General features: G+C 41.5%; 1 protein-coding gene across 2 annotated transcripts in view; it reads right to left on the bottom strand.

The window, feature by feature from the left end:
• Positions 1-19,866, bottom strand: part of cables1 (Cdk5 and Abl enzyme substrate 1) — a 52,174-nt gene extending 32,308 nt beyond the window's left edge. The window contains exon 1 of one of the 2 annotated variants that reach the window (XM_002934136.5): positions 19,056-19,866. In XM_002934136.5, the coding sequence (XP_002934182.2) occupies positions 19,056-19,633 (578 nt within the window). In that variant the 5' untranslated portion in view covers positions 19,634-19,866. Of the gene's footprint in view, positions 1-14,291; positions 15,471-19,055 lie in introns of those variants that run through there. The other variant, XM_004915213.4, reaches the window with a different exon arrangement.
• Between the last annotated feature and the right edge of the window lie 2,114 nt (positions 19,867-21,980).

Here is a 21,980-nt window from a genome sequence, read left to right as displayed (position 1 = left end):
GCGGGGGGCCCAGCAGCCCTGTGGGGAGGGAGGCGGGGGGCCCAGCAGCCCTGTGGGGAGGGAGGCAGGGGGGTCCAGCAGTCCAGTGGGGAGGGAGGCGGGGGCCCAGCAGTCCTGTGGGGAGGGCGGCAGGGGGATCCAGCAGTCCGGTGGGGAGGCAGGCGGGGGGCCCAGAAGTCCGGTGGGGAGGGCGGCAGGGGGATCCAGCAGCCGGTGGAGAGGGAGGCAGGGGGATCCAGCAGTCCAGTAGGGAAGGGAGGCGGGGGGCCCAGCAGTCCCTAGGCTTATAGTCGAGTCAATAAGTTTTTCCAGTTTTCTTAGGTAAAATTAGGTACCTCGGCTTATATTTGGATCGGCTTATATTTGGATCGGCTTACACTCGAGTATATACGATATGTCAGGGTAAAAAAAAACACCCTTTGTAATCTTTAAGTTTGAGAGCCTCTTTCCTTTGTATTAAATAATAATGTCAAAAAAATAAAGTAGACTCTTGGCAGTATGGTATGTGAAAACGAATACAGGGGAGCACTCACCAGGATAGCAGCAAGTGTATATTGCAACTGTGCTGTCACGCCACCTTACACCCCCGATCCAGGCAAAATCAATAAGCAGAATTAGAAGTAGGAGCGAAGCACCAGGTTGAAAATCTTCTTTATTGGAATCTTTAAAATCATAGCAGAGAGCACGACTTAATGCGTTTTGTGGCTACATGCCACTTCCTCAGAAGCTAAGGTATGTGGTATGGTATGTGACTACCAGTGCCACAGATTCTTAGATCGACGGCAGGTAAGTAGTTAAAGGTATTAATCACAGCTGTCATGAGATTTCAGTAACAAATGTGACCACTGATATCAATGGAACCCTAAGGGCAGTGTCACACAGGGAGATTAGTCGCCCGTGGTTAAATCTAGGCTACGACTGAGCTCCCCAAAATGCCTTCCCATTGGTAATAAAGTGAAGTGCCAGTGGGAAGGCATAAAAAACTTCAGGATATATTGGAAATGAATGTGTGCCTTCACACCGGCGGTTCACTTTGCCAGTGGGAAGGCATTTCGGGAAGATTAGTTGCCTGCAGTAGCTGAGATTTAATCGATCCAATTTTTTAACCAATACCATCCTACCAAACCTCCCTTGTAGTTTAATTTTTAGAGCAGTGTCACACGCGGAGACACGGCTGCAGGTAAATCTTGCCTGCTATTATAAATATATAATAATATAAATTATTTATGATGATTATATTATTCAGAATGCTTTATATAAGGCCCTTTCTTTGCCCTTTTTTACCAATCACCCTTTAAAAATAAATTACCAGATTTATTTTTCTTACTTGCTGTTGTGAAAACCTTCCCAGTTGTTGGAATGCAGACTGAATAACTGCTGAAGGACTTACAAGTGGGAGTCAAGGTTAAACCAGCATCTCAGACTGCATTATACAGGCACAAAGAACTATTATTATTATTTTCCAGAGCCACTCGTTACATTGCCAAAGACTCCTCCACTCCAGACACCCATCACTACAAAAAATGTCAACAGTGATGGTTAAAAATAGACATTGCATAAAATGTTATACCTAATTATCAAAGCAAATGAATGGAATGAGGCCTGCATGTTTACCTACATAACTTAACATTTAAAAGCGATCCCCACCCAGAGACTGTATTTGCATAAAGAAAGAAAGCAATTCTAAGCAACTTTTTATGGTTTTTGGTCCTACGCCAAACATTAGCTTGGTTACAACCCCTCTAAATGAGCCAGATTAGAGGCCTACTGGACTCCCCCCCCCCACCACATTAGCAATTTGGTCCTATCGAACAACGCCAAGATACAATTATTACACCTAGTCCCAAAACCCATAAGGTTCACCTTGAATATATGGAAGCAATGCAACAGGAAATAGCAGATTTGTAAATCCCCTTCCCACTTAACCTCGCTCTTAGCGAAGCCTGACTTCCAACCAGGTGAACAAAGAATATTCCATACAAACTGGGCAGCACATGATCTAACAAGAGTCATAGACTTTGTAAACCCACTGAAACAAAAATTTTATACATGTGAAGAACTCCTCAGAAAATGTATATGGAGTTCTGACAAAAAAAATGTAGTACCTCCAAATCAATCATTATATTAAGACACTATTTGGGCAATAAACCCGGATCAAACTCACACCATTTGAGAAAATCCCCCCCCCCCCCCTTACAGGGGCCTCATCTCCCAGCTATACTATTTAATGAACACTATACCCGAAGACCCCTTCCCAAAACATTCTTATATGCAATACTGGGAATCTGTTATGGAAACAAAACTAACCCTACCTAAATGGGTGGCAATTTGGGAAAACATGCGCAAAATGGTAGTGTGTACGCAACAGAAAGAGCGCATACAAGGTTTTAATGAAGTACCTTACCCCGAACAGCCTCTCCAAAATGTATCCCCAGAGCAGTCCCATGTGCTGGAGGGGCTGCCAACATAGAGGTACATTACACCATATCCTATGGGCATGCCCTAAAATCTCCAACTTCTGGTTGGAAGTGGGCAGCTTAATAAGGATAGTTCTAAAAATATCACTAAATATAGAAAATTATATATATAGAAAAATTAACAACCTGACCCAAAACTTGGTCAACCAAATGCCACTGCAGCCAGACTAGCAATAAATCCCTACTATCCAAGAAGTAATATCCAGACTTGAAAACAACAAAAAATTAGAGGAAATGACAGCACAAATATCTAACACATTATAGCAACATAAAAATATCTGGGATAGTTGGGATTACTTTCAGATTACTAAAACCAACAACATTCGAACCACCTGAAAGACAGGCCACCCTGGAAAGCCACCCAATAAATCCAAGCAGGGAACCCCTTATCTTTACACCCCCCGATGGGAAAGGGACACCCTTTGGGCAGGCCCGGTGATAACATCATACTATGTTTTTTATTACTAATAATATAAGTAATTAAAAAAAGTATTTGTCTTTGTTCTTTTAATTCCTTTTTTTCCCATATATGTTTATCACAAATGATAATATTATACAAACAATGTGAAGAAACATATGCTGGTATGCAAGTACTTTATTGCAAAATTAATAAAAATATAAGTTACAAAAAAAAAGTCTATGGTTTGAACAATGTTTCTAAGTGTTACTGGTATTTAATCAATACTCGTTCGGCTGTTTCTATTCCCTACACTACTAAACAAGGCAGAAGGCATCTGATTAACCCTGAAGGAGACCTGACTACTACTGCTTTGTTTCAGAGTTTTAGAGCCAGACAACAGAATGGAATTAACAAATGCTTCTTTTATCGGCAAATACATTTACAAATAACTTCAAAACCACCGAAAATGTGTAATGAATGTATATTGGATTGTTTCTTAGGATGACATTTTCTATCACTATACAAACGAAAGAAAATTGGTAAGCAGGTGAAAATTGGTTTATCTTTAAAATGAGAATGTACTGTCTAGAATCATTTGCAAAACCTCAGATCAGAGAACCCCAGGAGATAAGAAGTAAAATTGAAATGTAACATAACCCCAGGCTTCACAATATATGTGGGATAGCGCCGAATCTCAAACCGCAGTATAGTGGGACAAACTATGATAAGAAATGTCTTCAGTTTAGTCAGAGCTTAATATAAAGGGGACCTGTCATCCAGATATATAAAGCGGTTTACTTTTCAGAGTAAACATGAAACCCATTTTTATTACAACATCCAAAAAGCTAGTGCTAGAACTTAGGCATCAGGTTCCCTATTCTGGGTCCCCATTTATTAGCCCACAAGTCAATCCCTGGCGATGGATCCTGCTAACTAGTAAAATGGGGCCTCAATGAAAAAAAAAAAAGTCTCACTGCACACTATTATGCACTGATCCACTCACAGCCCTTTATCCTTGGTACATTATAACATTTTCTCTAATAGAATATTGCTTTTCAGATTTTGCTCATTTCAACAAATGAAGCTAAATTGCCTTATACTGAAGTTGCTTTAAACATAAGTCAATTTGATGTATCAGATTTTTCTCATGCTATAGACAGCTTTACATACACAGTAAGTCAGTGAGCTATATACATTTGTACTGTTCCTTTAATAAGTGAAGTCTGGTAAGTAACAATATTTGACAGCTATGGCACACAGTCTCATGTAAAGAAGAACATGGCTCCTAAACGAATACATTAGCAAAAGTTTCCATAGACAAATAGAATAGAGTAGAATAGAATTGAATCTGTAGTATGCCAGGTGAATGGTTTTCTTTGCAGCCCCTAGAGTTGCTGCTACAACCTGCTTGAATATATGCAATGCACAGAGATATATTTGCTATCAATAAGTACTGTAGCCTACAAAGAAGGTGCAAATATTAAACTAACTAGGTGTAACATTGTACAAGCAAGAAATCCCATCACATATACAGTCCTGGATTAAATACTAAGCCAGGAAACAAATGTTTAATGCATGGGGTTTGTCTGCCCCACTAATATTTATCCTCAGTTACCCATATGAAATGTAGACAAACTACTGGTATTTCTTCTGCGTTAAAAAGCACTTGCAAAAATGAAGAATCATTACCTGCATATTAAAATACATAGAAAATTTAACAAAAAGCTCCATATGAGGAAAAGTACAGAGGTTGATCCAATGTGGCTCTCAGTATAGCAACAAGTGGCCCTAAATGATCAATTCACAAATGCAGAACCACATGCTGTTTCCATGCATTTTAAGGGTTTTCATTTCATGGGCTGTCTAGGTGAATATCCCCTTTAAAAGCCATTACCAAGGTGCCTATAGATGCTCTTTACAACTTGTGCCTAACTCTACCGTGCTAGGGCAGCCTGCGCTGATGCACTCCAAGCAACTGGCAAAAAACTCAAAGCAGTCCATATACAAATGCACAACAGTTGCCTACTCTTGTATATATCGCCAAAAATGACATTATCGCAAATATGTCTTTGCATGGCTGAGCAGTTTGATGGCCAATATGCAGATTTACCAAATGATGTGGCGTACAGAGGCACCCAAATGGATATACAGCAGACAAAGTTTTCATGACCAAAAACAAGTAACAAAGAACAATGCAGAAGGCTATTAATCACTAAAATCCAATAAAATGACTGAAATCAATGCTTTTTTTTTTTTGCCTCGTGTAATCAGCAGTCAGAATCACAGTTATAATATTTTGCCTTTGCCAAATAAGTTTTATGAACAGAAACAAGCAAACACCTATGCAAAACTGAAACTGTAATAAAATGAAATAACATACAAAAGGTATTGTGCAGTGCACTTAGCAATTACACAATTTGCAATGGTAAGAAAACATTTTTTTCAGGAAAAAAAATCCCCATTATACGATAAAAAAGCCACAAAATTTTGTGTGTGTAAGAGCACGTGTACACTCTGCAAAATGCGTGTTGCATGCAAGTGTGTGTGTGTGTGTGTGTAAGCAAGTATGTGTGAGTTCTGTGAATGTGTGAAACCCCCAATCCTCCAAATATTTGTGTGTGTGTAAATATTAAGTGTAAAAAGTAAGCGACTATGTTTTTTGTGTGTGCTACACTAACCCAAGTAAACAGACTGCAGATCCATCTTCAAAAATGCTGGAGGACTGGAGGCGCTGGAGGAAGCAGTCATCTGGGTGATTCAGGTCGGGGGGGAGTCACTGGGCAGAGGAGAAAGTGCAGACAGCAGCAGACATGTAGTTTCCACGTGTCTGCTGCAGCCTATGGGCTGCCTAGGGGCCATAACGGTTGTCTCGTCGATCGGTGGGACAGAAAATTCTGACTGGGTGCCGTTGAAGGCTCCCAAACAAAAGCAAGTGTTTAGGGTTGAATCGTCAGATAGGGATAGAATTTCTATTGTTTCTACTTCCATATCTGATGATTCAGCTCTGAACTTTGGTGGAGGGCACGAGTGATCTTTCCTATGACCAATGGTAACGTGTATGGCCACTTTTAAAGGGATACTGTCATGATTTAATTACACTGTTTCCATAGCAAATAATTCACTCTACAATATCAAATTTTATTTTTTATTCTTTTTGGTTTAGTTGTAATATTGGTGTGTAGGCAGCCATCTGAGTGCCATGTGCCTGAGTCTGAGCTTTCAGAAGGAGCCAGCACTGCACATTAGAACTGCTTTCAGGTAACCTATTGTTTCTCCTACTCCAGTGTAAATGGAGGAGTCCCAAGCCGGACTTGGATTTCTTAATATTGAGTGCTATTCTGATATCTACTGGGAGCTGCTATCTTGCTACTTTCCCATAGTTCTGCTGATCAGCTGCTGGGAGGGGGGTGATATCACTCCAACTTGCAGCGCAGCAGTAAAGTGTGACTGAAGTTTATCAGACCACAGGTCACATGGTTGTGGCACCCTGGGAAATTAAGAATATGGCTAGCCCCATGTGAAATTTCAAAATTAAATATAAAAAAAAATCTGTTTGTTTTTTTTTTTAAAAATGGATTTCATTGATTAATTATGCTGGAGAAGCTTATTAACTGATGTGTTTTGAAAAAAAAAATTCCCATGACAGCATTCCTTTAAAGGGTTAAATACGGCCCACTGGGCATTGGATCAAACAGGCAGATTGCCAGTCTAGGCCTGCTGCTGCTCCTCCCTGGAATGCTGGCAATTCCCTTAGTATGACATAAAAGAAGCCTATAAGATGCAGTGATGTAAACAATGGGTTTTTGACAGAATCCATGACTGAATCTGACGTAATGCCCTTATATTAACATTGAGGCTTAGCCACCAAAAAGCACGATGGAACACAGACTAGCTCAACTAGAGTAAAGCTATTTTCCAAAGGTTCTAAAGGAGCTATTTTTTATATTTCTCATGTGCAGTGCAAATCACTTTGTACACCGAGCAGATTGCAGAAGCACTTCCTACACTCAAGAAATTTTACAATATGTTGTGCACATCTGTATAAATGTTATGACAACATAATCTGCAAAATCATGGATGAATAGAAGTCCAGGAAGGGAGTGATAATTCAAATTTAAGAGTGATCATGAGTTCCCAGAATTCCATCTGCTTCGCATATGAATGAGGACCTCAACCAAAAAAGCTCACCTTGCCGATATATCGCCTGAAATAGAAATTTCTGCTCCACAAATCGCTTAACAAGCAGGGCACCAGTGATGGTAAATTGGATATTACTTAATATAAGGCAGTTAGAAAGCATTAAAGAGATAATGTGTTGCTATATTAAGGTTATATGCTGGTTTTATAATGATAGAGGGGTGCCAGTTCCCCTAAGGCCATCCCCTAAAATGCACAAGCATGACAGCTTTCTATCATGTACAATGTAAGACTAACACAAGAAAATTCAACAATGGCCCCTTAATGTCGGGTTCTGTGATGGACTCCTGAAAAGCCAAACTAATGCTGGCATCATACTGTTCAGGGGTACCAGCAAGCACTTAACTTTAGCAAGTATCCTGTTTTAATGAAATGTTCACTGGTCTGAAAATTGATTCTTACTGTATGAAATAGGCATAAGGGTACCAATGGCAGTGTGCCAGAAAGTGACAATTTACCCAAACTTTGACTTACCTGCTACTCATTATTACTTTGTTAAACAATAGGGTATGGGAGAAAAAAGGGCACCAATGTGTACCAATGAATTTTAACCCATGCCACTTTCCAAATTGATATTTAGTTTATTTAGGTTATATTAGGGAATGTAGATTAAGGCTGATGCCACACGTTGCGTTTTTACGCTGCGTATTTTCTAATTCTCTCGGCGGCTGAAAAACGCACGATATCATCATCCATAGAAATAACTTAAAAAGACTCGAAGGAAACCACACAATGCGTAAATACGCTAGAAAACGCCTTACCACGGATTTTTCAAGCGTTTGCCGAAATATGCCGTTATTTGCACAGCAACCTATTCCTATGTATACACAAAGGCAGCTGCCAGACCTAGCGGAAATACACTGCGTTTTTTACTTTTTCGCACTATTAGCACCATGGAAACGGGATTTGCTACGTCACCAGTACTAGGCTGAAAAACGCCATAGTTAGGGGCTGTGTGGCTTGTGCGGCGTTTTTAGGCTGAGAAAATACGCAGCGTAAAAACGCCACGTGTGGCACCAGCCTAACACACTGCAGCCACCATGTTTGGCCTATCTATGGCTGCAGGAACTAATTTTCCTCCAATACATATTTAGTTTGGTTTAATTATGACAAGGATTATGAAAGATAAGAATCACATGTAAAATGAATCCATGGAACTCTGTAGAATTATTTCCTGGCCACACTGCTCCCTATTCATCTTTCCATTCTCATCTCTAAATTTATACAAAGCCATGTATTTACGAAATGACTACTGCTCATCCATGTTCCATGAAGCACAGCCAAGGCTAAATAGCACAGACTCCAAGCACAAAGGACGAAAAACTCTGAAGGTTCCAGTGGCAGCACTAATGCCATTCACATGCCAGTCTGGGTTAGAACATGAAAATGTGAATGGGATACCCATGTCTTTTACTTCAGGGGGTACTCATATAAAGTTTACATTCACTAAACTACACACAACACCAGTTGCAACAAAGAAGGCCAAGGGAAAAATTTAGCAGAATGCCTTTACCTATCCCCGTGTGCAACTGCCCTGGTCTGTCGGGGGTCCCCATACTCAGGCAGATAAGCTGCCAAAGGACAAGTATTGGCAGCTGAAATCTGCCCGTATATGGTCACCTTTATTCATATTTATACCATCAATATAAGTTTATTTGAAAGCTGAAGAACTGCTCCATAAAGGGCATTAGTTACAGAGAAAAAGCAAATCACACAATAAAAAAAGAATTGTTTATTTAAACTAGGGTTTCATTTCATCATGGGACCCATATTAAGTCTGAAAAGCTGCCTGAGACCCAAGAACTGCATTTGTTAAAAAAATTAAAAAACAAATCTACTTAATGAAGAAATGCTACTTATATGAAAGGGGTTTAGGGATACCTAATCTAAAAAGCATAGAGACCCATAGGTTAAGAAACCCTGATTTAAAGTAGGGATGCACTGAATCCAGGATTTGGTTTGGGATTTGGCCAAATCCATGCCTCTGGCCGAACCGAATCTGAATCCTTAAAATCACATAACACGTCACAGTGTTTGTTGGACTTCTGTGGCTTAAGCCCCCCTTGGAGGTATAAACTTTGTTTAGGGCCCCTTTTAGTTCATAACAATGTTACAGATATACTGTAGGCAAACAAGAATATCTAGGGCAGCAAAAAAATGTTCAACTGAAATCTCAAACTATTTGACCTTCAAGCTGGGCTTTCCTTTGTATGTAGAAAAGCAATTAGGCAGTCTCTCCATAATTCCCTTTTTCCATTTCTCTGGGCCACCATAGGGGGGCCAGCCCCACAGTTTGAGAACCACTGATCTAAATAAAACAGATCCATACCTGTACTTGATCAGGAGAGACTTGCAACTACGTAGTGAAATATGTTAGTTAGCCAGGGGTTATTATAGTTTACATATATCTCAGAAATCCAAGGTGACTTCTGAAATCTTTATGATTTGCTTTAGGGGAGAACAATATTTATTTTTGATTCAAAGACAGACTGCTAGAATGTGGAAGTAGGACCGGAAGCACATTAAGCCCAGGAAACAGGGGGAATAGCCCTAGAATGCAGTGCTATGTGGTACTGCAAGAAGGTTGGCAAGCAGTGCCATGTGGGAATGCAGGAAGGATGGAAAGCAGTGCCATGTGGGAATGCAGGAAGGATGAAAAGCAGTGCCATTTAGGAATTCAGGAAGGATAGAAAGCAGTGCCATGTGGGAATGCAGAAAGGATGGAAAGCTGTGCCATGTGGGAATGCAGGAAGGATGGAAAGCAGTACCATTTAGGAATACAGGAAGGATAGAAAGCAGTGCCATGTGGCAATGCAGGAAGGATGGAAAGCTGTGCCATGTGGGAATGCAGGAAGGATGGAAAGCTGTGCCATGTGGAAATGCAGGAAGAATGGAAAGCTGTGCCATGTGGAAATGCAGGAAGAATGGAAAGCTGTGCAATGAAGGAAAGCATAAAGGACGACAAGCAGTGTCGTGGGAATGCAGAAAGGAAGGGCATCAGTGCTATGTGGGAATGCTGGAAAGAGGGACAGCAGTGCTATGTGGGAATGCAGGATGGAGGGACAGCAGTGCTATGTGGGAATGCAAAAAGGAAGGGCAGCAGTGCTATGTGGGAATGTTGGAAGGAGGGACAGCAGTGCTATGTGGGATTCAGGATGGAGGGACAGCAGTGCTATGTGGGAATGCCGGAAGGAGGGACAGCAGTGCTACAGTATGTGGGAATGCAGAGTGAAAAGTGGGAATCCTGTGCAGGGATTTAGAATAAGAGGGACAGACAGAGAGAATTTGGGGAGGACTGGGGCAAGATTAATAGATCTATAGAAGCTATAAAATAGATCCCTGTGTCGTGTCTAAATGCAGATCATTTGTGAAAGGGAGGGAGGGAAGTGGGGTAAAAAAATAAGAAAAGCAGGAAAGAAGAAACAGTTGGTAGAAGACAGGGATCAAGATGTGCATATATAATGGGCCGAATAGTTCATTTCTGCTGTTTTTTTCTATATCTCAGGAAAAAAGGGAAGAATGAATAGGTATAAATTAAGGCAAGGGAGATTAGGTAAAGAAAAAGTGCAGTAGGTGCCATGTACACTCACAATCCAAAACGTGATAGGATTTTGAATATTTATTTTCGATAATGAAATAATAAAGTTAGAATATACAGTTTGGTCATTTCGTTATGGGACAAAACGGTAAATTATATCCTTATAAACAGTGTTTAGTGATGTCATAAGTAACAATCGGAGCTTATTGATGGAATTTCTGTCACATGACAGAAATGAAGTAAAGTACCCGCTTTTGTATAATATGAGGATATTAGAAGTCACCGGAAAGTTCCATGAACCGAATAGAAGCACTCCTTGGTGACTTATAATATCCCTATATTTTACAATAGGGGGTACCTTATTCACTATATAAAAAGACAACTTCCACATTATTAAAAGGCAATGAAGTCCTTAAAAATTATATTTTAAGCGTGTTGCCCCTTTAAATCTGTCGGCACCATATAATTAAATTATAAACTGTACCTTCATTCTATGTAAGGGCTAAGGCAAATGCGGCTCAGTAACAGTACTGGCCCTGTCAGCAACAGTACTGGCCCTGTCAGCCATTTACCATTATGTTGTGGCAACTAAAGGAGGTGACAGTGACAAAAAGCGCCACGTGTGCCATTATTCTATATGTACCTAGCATTGTATCAGCACCCATTTCTGCTGACAGTTCATGTGACTGTGCAAACAGGTTTCTCCAGTTGCCATAAATAAGCAGTGCAAGTGCTCACAAATGGGAAGGGCAATGTCTGCACGTAAAAGGCAAAAAAGAAAAATCAGTAGTTACCTGCTAGACTAAGAGAAAACTAGAGATATATTTTGAGAAAGGAAAAAAGCTTTAAAACCTTAAACAGCCCCATACTTTGACCTACTCTCAAACTGACATTATAAATATGAATTATCATTACGGCATCTAAGAGCAGCCAGCAGTGCTTGTGCTGCAAGTTACTTTTACACCATGGAATGGAGCACTTAGTATTAGAGACACTATTCTGCTTGCAAGGAAGGAGATTTCTCCATATGATAGGGGTTCATGGTTACCCTTAGGAACAATGTGGAAATCTAATTGTAACTACTGATATAGACTCATGGTCAGTGAAAAAAAGATTGCACCTGTTGATATGCAACATTTATTGTGGACAGGGATGAAAGTGCCTGAGCACTATGGGTTCCAGCAAATACACGTACTTTTCTGGTGTTATTGCACCCCTCGCACAAAGCATAAAGGTGCCCTGCACTTAATGCCTGCCCTGGGAAATTTGGTAAAAACTGGCTTTTTTATGTCTGCAGAAAAAAAAGAGTAATATTCTCATCAAAAAAATTCTGACACACATGTTTTTTGACTGAAACTATGTAAACTGCCATTACTGATTATGTTTAATAAAAAGAAGTTACATAAAAAAAAAAAATTCTGACACTTGCCAATAAACAAATTAATAAAGAAAAAATCTGGATGAACTAATTTAAGGGTATATTTAATCCTTAGTATAAGAGGCCCAGGTGCCCAAGCCAACTCCTTCAGCTCATAGGAAAACTCCAAACAAAACAAAATTACCTCTAAAGCCTGAGGAAAACAGGCTGGCACCACAAAAACTGGACCAATCAGTCAGCTAGTAGTGCAAATTCATCATTTGCCAATAAACACCCAATTTACATAAATTTGATGTTACCTTGAAATAGAAATACAGAAGTCAGTTTTTAAAAGGGGGAGTGTTCTGCCAAAAATGCCGGCCTCTAATGTCAGTACATCTTCAGAATCATTGTCTAATTTGAGGTGTCTACGTTTTGATCCTCTAACCTTCAACTGTCCCCACCAAACCACACACTATTAAGTGTGTGTCCCCAAGTAAACCTCTTAATATACAACCTTATATATATACACAAATTCTAGCACAGACATTTTGTGCAGTTTTGTGCAGAAAACACTGATCTTTGGCTCCACAGGTGACGCCGAGCTGTAGCCTACAGGTACATCTCTACTCTTTGTTGTTGCCATTCACGCAGACAGGCAGCCGCTTGCCTCAGCAGATCTGAACTCCTGTAACTGGGAGGAAGCTGCTGTTATCAACACTGAGTGAACGCAAGGTCAGTATCCTGTCATTTGAGCTTAAGCAATTGACTACAGGCAGCTATATCCAATGTACAAAGAAGGGAAACATGAAATAATTTCCATTTATCCAACAGCCATGCACACTTGTAATCAGGCATGTTGTTTAATACTACTTAGCCCAAACTCGGTAATATCATTTTACTTAAACAAACCACTTCCTCCAACCAACTGTACTTCCACAACAACCAAGGAGCCCATGGCTGCCTGCAAACTACTCATTTATCTGTTGTCTTTATGAACAATATATCTGCCAACATTTTAAAAAAAGAACTTTTGCGCTACTTTTTGTTTTTTGTTAATATAAATTACATAAAATAAATACCTTAAGCCTACTGAAAAATCTTTTAAGCATTTAACTGTCCCTGTAAATCAGGTAGAACTGTAACAGCCCCAATTAGTTTGCCACTTTTAGTCTGAGATGGCATATAACTGTCTTGAGAGATGACCTAGAATATTATTAAGAGTTTGATATTTATACTGTTATTAGGTTGAAGAGAGACTCTATCCGTTGCCTTGTTCAGGTGACCAGAGCACTTTGCACCACTTCAGTGAGTCCTTTACATTCAGATTTTTTGGTGGTAGTGTAGAGGAACTTGGGGCAAGATGTAGCCAACATGTAGTCTAATGTAGTATTTAGGTAAGTGAAGGATGTACTGCACAAGCACATTTTTCCAGGCCTGCTAGCAGCCAACTCAAGTTATCGCTTTTATTAAAATCCCACATAACCTAACATCCTAGATACAACTACAATTAATGAAGCTGACTCCTTGACATAACTCTGTATGATATAATGACAGGAGGCTTGTTGAAGATATCAGTACCTGTTCCAGAGGGCTTAACCCCACCAAACCAAATCATTTTTATGAATGGACCTCTATGCTGTGAACGGATTTCTATGTAAAGGTCAACAACCCTAATCCTTTCATTTAACACAATAAATGCCTTATTAGTTATAGACTGGCAAAGGAGATAAACCAGGCCAATGTAAGGGATTGTACATTCAATTTCATCCCTTTATTTGAAAGTCAGTGTACTACATTGCAATAGTACACAGGTTTTGTGCAAGCCAATATATTTTAAGGAACATGGCTCTATAAGTCGATATGTTTAAGGGTATATTTGTCTCTCTCACAAGACCCATATGCCAAAGCATCATAAAAAACAGACTTCATTCATATCTTCATATTCTGTTGTAAAACAGCCCACAAATCAGACTATAATCCGATTCCTAACCTAATGTGCAGTTAAAAGTTTCCTAGCAACTGCCTAGTGCCTAGTACAAAGGGGTGCAATATGTAACATTCATGAATAAGGACAAAGCTTTATACATCTGTAGTAAAGCTAATAAAACCCACGGCTATACATTTTACATGGGAGTGCTTGTCCCCATGTGCTTCTTTTTGCCACTGATATTATTTATTTGCCTTTGTGGCTTAGCTATTATGTACCTTTTGCAAACACATTAGTTTTATGCCACATGAGCACTACTTTATCGAGTTGCCCTAAATGTATATACCTCAGCTAGGGTGCCCTATAAAGTAACCCCTTTGTTTGATGCTTACCGTGACCTCTGCATATCGAAGGCACTGCTGGACCCACCCTGCACTTGGTCAGGGCAGCAGAAGGTTTGAGTAACAGGTGTCCTACAAAAAGCAACAGGTAAAATGGCAGATGTAAGGGAGTTCAGACGTCCCCTGCTCCCTGGACATAAAGGTGGTGCCATCACTGGAACACTGCTTAAAAATGCATCCTCCTCCTCTTCCTCACTATTCTGTCTCAATTGCTGTTTTTTTATTTGCATCTCTTGGTCCATGCTTTCCTGTCTGCATGCCAGTGCACAAGGCAGTGGTTCTGGAGGAGAGGCCCAAGCTGTCCTGTTGTTCTGTGCATTCACCAGATGCAGAGGTGTTGCATGAATAACTGCATTAGGTGGTGGGCTATGAATTGCTCCTTTCTCTGCAGACTGCTGGCACGGACGACTTCTGCCTGTTGCACAAGCAGCACCCTGTCCCAATGCCCCCTTATCCTGCAGGGGTCGCCCATCCAGAGAGATGTTGTTGAGAAACAAGAGGGCAGCCTGCCTCCTGCGCTGTTGCCTCCTAACATGATCCAGGCTGTGGGTGCCTGGTGACTGCACAGATCCCACTAGAATGATCCCATTACTGTTGATTTTACTGCTGGTAGCAGTGGCCATAGTTTGTGTATGAATGGTGAGATGAGTGCAGGCTGCAGGACTACCTCATGGCACACGGGTGCACAGCAGCCCACGTCTCACACAGCAGCAGCAAGGTACTGCTTGTTATTGCTAGGACTTGGGAGGGATCATATATGACATGCTTCCTCTCTTCCCCTCCCCTGTTTATGCCTAGAGCACGTGTGCAGTAATGGGCTGGCTCTCCCCAAACAGTGACTGCAGCCACTTCATAGATCACTTTTGCCCCCTGCAGGACATTCCTTGTAAGAGCAATAGCATTCTAGTGTCTAATAAACAAGCTGCAAGCTATGAAACAATATCAAACACTTCTTCTCCCCAGACAGAAAAAAAGAAATAAGGGAAACCAAAATAATAAAAAAAAGGCTCCTGGCTTACCACATGTATATTGCTATCAAGGTCCCACACAAAAATTGCCCCACTTTACATTGCTAGCCCTATAAAAAGACCCTCTGATCAAAACAGAGTGATGCTCTGCAGAATTGAGCATCTTTACAAAAGAGGCCGCAGAAATTAGGGCACATGTTCGTCCGCAAGAACAGTGATCAATAGGCGCAGCAGCGACCAATTCCGAACAAAAGGAAGGAAGGAGAGGTGATGTACATGAGTGCATTTTGACGCAAGTACCTTTAATTAAATTGCTTTTATGTGCAACTGACTACAGGGAAATTGCAGGGACCACAACTGTACTTGCGGACATACACAAGTCCTTTTATTTGAAATGCAATGTTTACACCACTGTGGTACTGCAAACTCTTAACAGTAAGAATTAGCAGCTAAAACAGTAAGGGTAAGGCCCCACAAAGCGAATTTTCAGCCTGCAGGTGCAGGCACACTCAGCCAATATCTGACAACTAAAGTAAGTCTTGGCGTTTGTTGGCAAATATCAGCTATGTGGGCCTGCACCCGAGCAGATTCAATGCTTCCGGGTGCAGGCACAAAAAGGATTTTTAAGCGTATGAGCGAATTGTCATCCTGCACTTATATGCACTTATATGCAGACTGACAATCCACCTTGTGGGGCCTTACCCTAAAGCTTACAAAGGTTTTTATCATATCTATCAAATTACCTTATTAGTTTTTTTTGTGTTTTTTTTTACAATAAAGTATCCTTTTCTCTCTCACCTCTCTCTCTCTGTTGTTCCACCTTTGGCCAACTAATCTAATGATATGGTTACAAATACCACCTCTATGGTGAAAATATGCAAAATCTCTTGTTTCCCAATATCAACCCAGATCTCTTAACACAAACATTTTCTTGTTTATCAGTCCCTGCCACTTGGATATCCAAGAAATGGTTATCTTTGGCCCATTCAACAACCCAGAAACGCTCCTTAAAGAGATACTGACACCAGAAATGAAACCTTTTTTTACATCTATCATAACATTGTCTTGTCATTGTCTTTGCATGACCTTCATTTTTGCCATAAAAGTATTTGCCCAATGCTTTTATATTACCTGTCTGATCCCCCATGTTCCCCTATAAGGGGGCTGCCATATTTGTCCAGCAGGAGGCCGTTAGCATTAGAAGCTATAACTGACAGGCTGAGAAGGGACAGTCAGGTTGGCAAAACAGTCAGGTTTGGGAAATTCAAGTTACAATTATTTACAAAAGCAAATCTCTCAGCGAAAATCAATCCACATGACCTATAGGCAACTTTTTATGTACATTCATATTTTGAGGAGTCATTTTTTAGTGTCAGTATCACTTTAACTCCACTATCACTCATTCACCTAGACCTGGTCCCTTGAGGTTATTTTTGCTTCTGTCTTCTCCTTCACTCCTCATATATAATCAATAACAATTAATATCTAAATTATGTCACTTCCTCCAAATAAACTTTTCTAAAACACAACACACACATCCATCACCCAAGATGCCAACGAAATGCTAACTCACTCTCTCATCATGTCATGTATTGACTATCCGTGATGTGATAATGATTGGCCTTTTGCTCCAGAGACTGTCACAACTCTCTCACTTTGCTGGCTCCTGATCTTGGTCAGCCCCACACCTTGACTTTCATACTCCCCCTCTTGGGATTTTAAGCTCTAATAAAAAGCCATCATTATATTGATTTAATATTTGTATATTTGATGTACACATAATCATCTATACATTTTAAAGAAATGGTAGAATTTACAGCTTACAAATGTGGCAATATTTGACTTGAATCTGGGCCAATAAGTGCTGGTTATTAAATAATTTTCAATTAAACTGAATATATGCTAAAGAGTTAGTATAAATGGTTGTCCTATAGGAGTTGCACTCTCTGTGACATTCTATAGTGGCCAGCATATGAATGCTAATATCACCATGTCTGTACATAAGCATTACTGTCCTGCGGTTACAGCATCCAAAGTCATATAACATCAATAAAGCCAAAGCTCTGACTCTCATTATACACTGGCATAAATGCAGGGCCATCTTTCAGCACCCTAATGCTCCAGTGATGCTCCTGTGACCTGTCACAGTAATATTCAATAAAAACATGATGACTAGAGAAGTATGCATTTAAAGGACAAGGAAAGGCTAAGTCACTTGGAGGTGCCAAAATGTTAGGCACCCCCAAGTGACTTTAATCGATTACCTTGTACCCCGGGCTGGTGCCCCTGTTAGGAGAAAACAGCACCAGCCCGGGGTACCTGTAGCGAGCACTTCCTGCTTCGTTTTGCCGGCAAATTCCCGGGACCGACGCATGCGGAGTACAGTGAAAAGCCGACTTCTCTGTTAAAGTTCAGCTTTTTCACTCTACTGCGCATGCGCGCGCAGCGAGACAGGAAGGAGGAATTTAAGTCACTTGGGGGTGCCTAACATTTTGGCACCCTTTAACTGGGGACCCTTCTTCCCACCCCATCATGTCTCTGTGGGGTCCACTGGCCATTCTTCCATGTTAAACCATTCTGCAGCTGTCCTGAACTCTCCTGTCATCTAGTTTGTCCCAGGTACCTCGACTTGTGGTTGAGTGAGGCAGGCCCATCTCTGTGTTGCCCAGTCTACAATAGAAACCCACATATAAACCCTGCACACTAGAAAAAGACATACCAGGGTGGTACGGCAAGAGTTCCCTTGACAAAGGCGTTTGAGCCGGAATGTTGGGGTATTCTCTCATCCAGAGTACCTGCCTTTTGCTGGGTAGTATGTATTGGTTTGTTTATTGATGGGTATTGTGGGTATATTATATAAATGTAAGACTGTTGTTACACAATAATCTGATATTAAAAGAAAAACTCTTTAATAGCAGTACCACCCTGGTAGTGTGCATGGTGTATATGTGGGTTTCTATGGTATATATACTCCTCTATTGGGGGGATCCTGGAAACCTTAGCACCTAAATTTATTTTCAATTTTTTTAAATTGATTTAAAGGGCAAGTAATCTTAGCTCAGCGTGCCCTCCATTATTCTAAATTTTGCCCAGTGTGCAATCCATAAAATGTCTCACCTGCTGCATTACCTACTCTATGCACCAACCTGATATACATAGGACTAGGGACTGTGGCTGCATCATAAGGGTATTATGGGTGCAGGACTACAGTAAGGGTTTCTTGTTAGTTTTCTTACCAGACAAGGTCATTTATTTCATTTTTAAGTGCATCAGTTTTGGGCATTACAAAGAATCAAGGGCTGTGACTGCTAGGGATGTCCCCAAAATCTTACAAATCAGAAGAGGTGGATTTCGGTGAAAAAATACATATTTTCCGGTTTACAGAAAGACATCCAGCCAGCCTAAGCAATGAAAGGCGAATGGTAGTGTAGTGGTGTTTTCTCCACCAGTGTATTTATGCCATATGTGCTATTAGCCTACAATTATATTACCTGTTCATTTAACACATAGTAGCATATTGTGAGGGCTCAGAACCTAGGAATTTGAGGATCACTGTTCACTTCTGTCCCATTACCCCAAAGCGTGACCCTGCACTTCTACACCAATAGGACTGAGCCTTTTGCCCAACAACATGTGAACAGCCCCAGTGGGAGGGCCACGCACAATAGACATTTCAATGCAGTGGGGCATGTGGGCATGACATGGAATTAAAGTTGCCCAAGGAGGGGGAACCTGTGCCAAGCCAGGCAGAGAGGGATGCCGGCTCTAGGCTTTGCTAGTCCCTTACCGTGACCTGGGATTGTCAGAAGCACCTTGCTCAGGGCTGCAGAAGCCGCTCCTACAGAAAGCAGCTGGTATAATGCTGCCATAGGTGAATGAGTTGAGCCTGCCCCGGGTGCCCGAGCACAGAGGAGGGAAAGACACGGCGCACACAGCGGGGATAGCGATAGGAATGCTCACTCCGAGTTCTTCTTCTTCCAGCTGCAGCTCTTCCAACGTGCAGCCCTCAGCGCCCATTGCCACTGCATGCGGGGGAGAGGCCCGGCTGGTCCTGCTGTGCGGAGAAGCCACATGCTGCTGATGCAGAGGAGTCGCAGGCGATACCGCATGAAGTGCAGGACTATGCGTTACCCCCTTCTCAAGTGGCTGCTGCTGACCCTGCAGAGTCCTGCCTGCTACACACGTATTCTCCTGTAGGGGGCGTCCGTCCAGAGAAATATTATTGAGGAATGAGAGGGCAGCCTGCCTCCTGCGAGGGTCCGAAGACTGATACCTTCTGCCATGTTCCAGACTTTGGCCACCCGGTGACTTAATGGCTCCTGCAATCATTAGCCCATTGCTGCTGCTGCTGGCGGCAGTGGCCATTGCGGCCCGTACGCTACTATGAATGGGCGAGCGGGCTGCAGGGTTACCTCATAGCGCCCAGTGGCTCCCTCACTCCCACACTGCTTGTTATTGCTGGGAATGGGGCGGGATTACACATGACATGCTTCCTCCTTACTCTTGTAACAGCAATGGGCTTCCTAGTGTTGCTGAGCGGTACCGCCAGAGGCAGGGCGTGTGGCTCATCCCATTGCCAAAGACTCGCCCGTTTCACTTACATGTATTCTCCCATGGAAATGTCAGCACTTACATATACTGGCAGCATAGCCGGGAGGCACGGCTTCTTTTCATGGCCAAAGGTCTATTAACCCGTAGAAACTACCGTGGGCACGCCTGGCGTTTGACCTAGGTTAGGGGGTAAGGAAAAATATGTAACTAATGATTTTCAGATATTTTCACATATACATTGAGGGTTTGCAACCTGCAGACTTCCAGCTGTGGCTGAATGGATGGGGAGATTCTGAGAGGTGTAGTGAGAACTGTAGTTGTACAACAGCTGGAGTTACTGTATTGGGAAGATGTTGGTGCATCTGGGATGCCAGACTGGCATTTTGGTAAATGTATTTTCTATCACTGTCTGGACTTTGGATAGACTACACCATGTCCCAAAGCTAACAGGATTGTGACTGATGTGTTGCAGTGAGGTTACTCTAGTAGGGTTCAACTTCTGCTGTAGTGCAATGTGAAATGTGCTACAGGCACACTTGGGGGAACTGAGGGGTCTGTGTAGGAAAAAGCACAGCACCATTATTACTATCACTAATCCATACTCTGAACTAAGAACTTATTAATGGAATGGATGTTCAGAGATGTCAACCAACCCCATGTCACAAAGAAGATAATGTGCCTGTCCTGGATTTCATTAACAAATGTGGCTGGAGTTCCACTTTAAAGAGCCCCACATAGAACCCCTTATGCCTATCACTGCAATTTGTTCCTTCAAAAAGTATGAATTAATACCATTTACCAAGCAGTAAACCCATTTTTCTTTTTCTGCATCATTTGAAATCCTTACAGAGGAGGAGGGACTAAAACATTAATATTACAAATTGTAACAACTTCTCCACAGCTAATAGACAATATAACCCACAATACATTGCACTGCAATGTTCAAGAGCCCGGGAATGATGGCCATACACGCACCAATGATATCGTACGATATTCGGTGCGTGTATGGCGACTCAGCAAGGCGACCGATATCACAGAAGGCTGTGGACTCGCCGATTGGGTGGGTTAAAAGATTTTGATCGGACACCATTGAAAGGCACCTGAGCAAAATCTACCTTCAGGGCTGAATCGGCACAAGGAGGTAGAAATCATATTGTTTCTACCTCCATATCTGAGGATTCAGCCCTGAATGTCTGTGAAGGGTGGGAACGATGGCACGAAAGATCGAAAATCGCCAGGTGTGTGGCCACCTTCAAGGTAGCCTGAGAACAGTTGACTTCTGTTACATTTTATTTGAGTCTCAAAGTATTCAGCCAGATCAGCAGGAGAACAGGGGGCCAGGCTTAGGTAATTGTTCCAAACCATATTATTACATTAAAATCATGAAAAGGCTGCATATTTTTTAATTGATGTATATTGCAAAGCTTAAGTTGTGTGTTGTGTGGAGTTCCCCTTTAAACCTAAATGCCTTTTCACACTATATGGTAAATAAATTCTCAAAAGGACTCAGAGGGGATTATTATCTACCTCGTAACATGAGCTGGTTGACGTCTTTGGATGTCCAATATGTGATGCTTGCCTGAGGTATTGTAGGTGTAAAATACAATAAAACAGCAATTGTTGTCACTAGTGCTACAAATTTTACCTACCTTCTATGTCTACCTTCTAATACTTATTGAATATGGATTGAATTAGGCAGGGTGTAAAGTACAGCAGCACCATTTCCTGCAATAATTTTGCAGCGGACAGCTTGCTTTCAGGCACACACCAATGCTAATATGCATCCAGCTCAATAAAGCATAAAAAAAACTGGTTGCAGCATATATCCCTGAACACTCAGCCTACTTTCTAACAGCTAAAGCATTTCCCAAGGGCAAAAGTCAGCAGTTAAACTTGGATCCCCAGACAAGTGCTGCGTAGGCAGTAACCAGTCGTTATGTGAATAATAGATAACTGAATAAACATGTACAGTATATCATTTCCTGTCCCTGCAGCTGTTCTGTACCATATTAGCTGCCTTATGTACACAGTCCATATGCTCTGAAAGGCATTTTCCAAGGGTGGAGTAGCAGAGCAGAGTTTAGTACCTCTAATTACAATCCAGATATAGTCAACTTATAAAAGTGTACATTACCAATACCTCATGCAGGGCTGCAGCCAG

The sequence above is a fragment of the Xenopus tropicalis genome, chromosome 6, assembly GCF_000004195.4.
Source record: "Xenopus tropicalis strain Nigerian chromosome 6, UCB_Xtro_10.0, whole genome shotgun sequence".
Taxonomy (NCBI): Eukaryota; Metazoa; Chordata; class Amphibia; order Anura; family Pipidae; genus Xenopus; species Xenopus tropicalis.
The sequence above is the reverse complement of the archived record's forward strand: the minus strand, read 5'-3'. Positions and strand labels throughout refer to the sequence as shown.